Source organism: Nicotiana attenuata, unplaced genomic scaffold (assembly GCF_001879085.1).
Source record: "Nicotiana attenuata strain UT unplaced genomic scaffold, NIATTr2, whole genome shotgun sequence".
NCBI lineage: Eukaryota > Viridiplantae > Streptophyta > Magnoliopsida > Solanales > Solanaceae > Nicotiana > Nicotiana attenuata.
In genome coordinates, this window is record NW_017676524.1 from 1 (window position 1) to 5,172 (window position 5,172).

The window sequence follows — 5,172 nt, forward strand, 5'->3', positions numbered from 1 at the left end:
ATTTTAATGTAAAAGCTTAATAAGAACTATTGATCCTATTAGCCAAACTTATAAAAAAAAAAATCTATTATGCAAAAGTATTCTAATGCCTTTACATAACTTCGATATATGAATTGCGCACTTCCTTTAATCATATCATCATATCTATCCATCTATATTATTATAAAAGCACGAATAATTTATGCTAAATGTTGAACGACTAAAATATCCCCAAAATATTGATCGACTTTTTTGCCCTTAAGTATTTGTATAATTTAAAGATCTAATTGTAAATTATCAAATGATGAAATTCTTTTTCAATTTAAACTATACATACGCTAACCCTACAAAGTTAATCCTACTTAGACTAGAAAGGCATGTCCATAATTTTCTTTTAAAAAAAATTGTTGTTCCTAATTATAACAAGTACGTAATTTTAGTGGGAGGATAGTAGATCCTTCTTGGAGAACTTTTTTTCTTTCTTATTCACATTATAAATTTTATACCTTTTTATTGTGTAAGGAACTTCTATAAATTTCATTCATTGTGATTTGTTTTTATTTACGTGTTAGGAATTTTTTTTTATAAATACCAATATTTTTCCTTCGAATAAAATATCATGATTCCTTCTTGAAGAGGTATTTTTTCCTTTCACGATAGGTTATTTGGAAAGTTCTTCGATATCTTTTATATATTTAGTTAGAACTTACAAAATATAGATTCACGTGCTTTTTAACTAGAGATTGGATTAATCAGGATTGGAATTGAATTTAGAGATTGTATTGATTAGGATTGGAGTTAAATTATTTTCTAGCGGTAACATATAATTTTCTTTTGAATATTCGTATAGTTAAGAATTTATATTTTATTAAATATGACTTTTGTAATAATTAACATAAAATAACGTGCAACACAAGAAAAAAAATGCCAACAGAATGTATGAATGACTAAATGACTTTTCTATTTTTAGTTTCTTTGTTACTAATGTATCTTGAGTAAATATGATTTTCATGTATCTGAATCATTAAGGCTTAATTAAATAAAAAAAATATATTGAATCAAAAAAATAATATTAAGTATTTTGTAATCTTTAAGTAATTTTACAACTTTAATTGTATAATTCCATAATATTTAGTTCTATTTTGCCCTTTCATTGTGCCAAAACATTATTAATTTGTTCGAAGGAAATTATTAAGCTTTGTACATATTGAATTTCGTACATATTCAGTTGTAATTAATTTTAGAATATTATGTAATTGAAAGTTTATTTTTTCATATGTGTTTCATAATATTTGACATAAGATATTCGTGCATCGCACGAACGTAGAAACTAGTACTATATTAAAAGCACGAAGGCTTTCGCGAAATGTCGTTTGCCTTTTCTATCCTTTAAAAATATATTTTACATCGGATAAAATTGTAAAATCAAAAAGCTTTCCAAATATTTAAATGTTCTAAATCAACTAAGTTATTTCTAAGTAATTTAGTGTTTGATATCTTCTCCTAATAAGAATACAAAATATTAAGACAATAAAAGAATCCAAAAAAGTAGGAGGAAATTTTTTTCGTTAGTTTCCAACAAGGAAACTTCACGATTTTATATAATATTAATGTTCTTTGTCCTTGTTTAATCATAAAGATCAAATTTGTCTCTTTATTTCCCCTTCATATGATTTATTTATTGTTTTTAAAATTTAAATGAAAAGTATTTTAGAAGCTTGGTTGTAAATTCGTTTATTTCTCAAAATTTTCTACGACATTAGGTTATAGGAAGAGTAAATATTTTTGAAAAAAAGTAATAATTAATTTGTAAAAAGAAGTAATAAAAATTCGTGTTAAAAAAGAAACTAATATTATTACTAAGAGATTTTATTGCATAATTTAATTTTGAAAATAGGAATTAGTTACGAAATTTATCTTGTAGCTGATCACTTTTTATATTGATCTGTCACTTATTTAATTACATAATTTTTCATCACTAGTTTATTTCTTTATGTAGTTGACTTGTCTAGATGGTATCTAGACAATTATTTTGATACGAAACTAATATAAAAGGACACTAAACTTTCAAAATCATCTTGGTTGTTTCATGCTTAGCCTCTACTTTTTTTTTTTTTTACTAAATAGGCTCAATATTTGTTATTTTCAAGAGCTTATATTTAAAAAAATTATTTTAAGGGCTTATATTTTTATAATTTTATATGCATTGTACAAGGTACACACGCATCGCGCGTATACTAAAACTAGTTGTCTATAAAAAAGCAAAATTTGATCACGCCCAACTCTAGTCCTAAAAAGGATAAGCGGTCGCTGCAAATATAATCCGGTCTAAAAGTCCGGAGTCGAATCCCACAGAGAACTAAGGCTTAGCTACAGTTGTTCACTATCACCAAGAATACAAGCTTGAACAATTCCTAACTTATAGATATTAAGATTCTTGTGTTTAACTAACTAACTAACAAATTAAAATAATAAATTAACACTAAAGATACTACAGGTTGGAGAAAAGATTAAGGAGGTCTAGAGTTATGATTTCCCCAATTGTCGGAATCCTTCCCGCTATGTCTTCTATAATTTCGTCTAAGTATTCTCTACCGATCATGAGCGCTCTGCGTGTTGTAATTCTCTCCCGAGTAATTACCACAATTTACTAGAGATACTCTCCCGAGTTACGCTAGCTGGCTTTAATTACAGCTCACTTAGATCGCACCCAAGGTTTCGTTATCCCTAATCCCACCTTTAAACCCTTGGTTATTGATTCCTCACATACGTCGGGAGTGATGTTGTTCAACAACTACCTAAATATGTACTCTCTCCCGAGTAATACATACTAAATATGCACAGCTAATTGAGGGCCCTTCAATCAACCACAAGAATAATATAGTTGAACAAAAAGAGAAAATACTACGGCTCAATTATATAAAAACATAACAAGAATTTATCCTTCAAAAGGTTCCATCAAAACCCTAGATAACAAATTAGCTATTCATAATAGTATGTAAAACTACCACACTAAAAGTCATAACCAACAATGAAAAATAGGAAGAGGAAGGAAAAACTTGTGGAAGAATTCTCCGCCTTGCTCCTATTGTTCTCTGCCTCCTTAGGTCGAATCTGTGTCAAAAATATGTCCAACCTCTCAAAGTACCGTTTTTCCATGTATATATACCAAGTAGGGTCGGGCCCAAACTATTATACCTTCTCCTACGCGAAAAGGGACAAATTTTTCACGTCTGGACGTTGCGGCCGCGGTATATGGCAGGTATACTGCCTCAGGCCGCCTCAGGTCCGCGGTCGCGATTTCGACCACGTTTTGAACCCTGTTACGTTTAGAACTTGGAAAAACGTAACATGAAAGTTGTAGCCCGTTGAGTTAGCTTTCCAACCATATATTGTGGAGCCCAAATGGAGTTCTGAGCAAAAAGATATGTGCATTTTAGTAGACAGTGCGTAATATACCTACTCGATTCTTTGTTTTGTTGCTGTATCATCCGTTGATCCCCGAATACGATCCCAGCTTAATTCCTTGGGCTTTTAATCAGATTTCAAAGCTCCAAATCACTTGAATTCATTTCATAATATCTATATAGCTCGGAATCACTCCTACAAGGCATAAAACACACCGTTAGTGCAAAACACTAGCTATTAAAGCGCAAACTCAACTAAAGTGCAGTAAACTAGAGTGTAATAATCGACTAAAATACGCAATTATAGCCTATTATCAGCAAGCCACATGGAAATCACCAATTCGATCGCATGTGCAACGTCTGCGATTCTGTTGAAGGCTTGTTTTATAGGTGTGAGCTCTGTGAATTCGATGTCCACCCTCTCTGTACTCAGTTGCCTGAAACATTGCGCCATGTCCTGCATCAGGTAACTTACTAGAGATCTGAACTATCTAATTGGAAAAGTGTAGTATGGAATTTATATACTCCTATCGTTCATGGATGGAAAACATCCAACAATCTAATATGAAAACGTGTACATAATGAAGGGAGGATAAATTGGAGAAAATTAAGGAAGTGGTTCTTACAACTGGAATGGTACGGGAATAAGGTAGGATAAGATATGCAACTAAATTTATACTATGTTAGGTTAAATATAAATTTATATCGTCAATCACACATAGTATAAATTTAATCTCAGATTTAATCCTAGATATCCCAGCTTATCCGATCAAACTTAGGATTATAATTCCAATAGTATAATCCTGTAATAATTTAGTCTGCATACCCAACGACCCTAATTTGTACATTTCTTCTTGTTTCTTGCGCGATTTACATAATGTTAGATAGCTTGTACAAAAGAAGAAGAAAGGATAGTTTGTCCACAAACTTGATCATGTGGGATCACAAGTTACAAACTGTTGTATAATTCTGCAAGTATTTTTTATGATAATTCTAAATTCAGGCCCATCCTTTAAGGCTTCTAGGCTCGTCCGAATCAGGAACCTGTGCTGTTTGTAGAGGAGCATGTAACCGTTCTTCGTGGCGTTACAGGTGTCAACTATGTGAATTCGATATTCATATGGGTTGTCTTGTGGTACAATGTGAAAAGAAAACAACATGGCTCGGAATCACGACGTACGTTCCGCCTTCTGTATTCCCTCAGACTCAATATTTTGGTGGCTATGCTTATGAGATTCCATATTGGTATCCTAGTCAAGGTCAGGTTCAAACTCATCATGGTGGAAATGGTAGACGAATTGGGAAAATTATGTTTGTGTTGGTGAAAATACTTGAAATGTCTGTGTTGATATTTGGGCTATGAAAGTACGAGAGGGAAGAGGTAGGGGTGTTCAAAACCGAACCGAAACCGAAAACCGAACCAAAACCGAAGCTTAATGGCTTATTGGTATCGGGTTAACGGTTTAACGAACGGGGAACGGATTGAAATTTATTCATTAACGGCTTATCGGTTTGGGGACGGATTATTCAATTTTCTTAACGGATAATCCGTTAACCCGTTAAGAATATATATATATATATATATATATATATATAAAATCCAATCCAAATGCCATTGGTGATATCATATCTCTATGTTCCGCATCTAATCCAAACGCCACCAGTATCATAATCGACCAAGCGTTACCATTAACCTTAAGTTTTGCTTAACTTACCATCATCAAACACGTGTCATCGCTAATCTGGTACCTTTTCATTCACAAGTAGATAATACATAATAGTAGCA

At 31.9% G+C, this 5,172-nt stretch overlaps 1 protein-coding gene across 1 annotated transcript; it reads left to right on the forward strand.

Annotated features, from left to right (window-relative positions):
* Positions 1–3,693: 3,693 nt before the first annotated feature.
* Positions 3,694–4,836, forward strand: LOC109221058 (the record flags this gene model as incomplete). The annotated part of the gene is made up of 2 exons (XM_019385517.1): positions 3,694–3,852; positions 4,390–4,836. Coding segments are annotated over 2 exons (519 nt in total), but the record flags the coding sequence as incomplete, so codon positions are not given.
* Between the last annotated feature and the right edge of the window lie 336 nt (positions 4,837–5,172).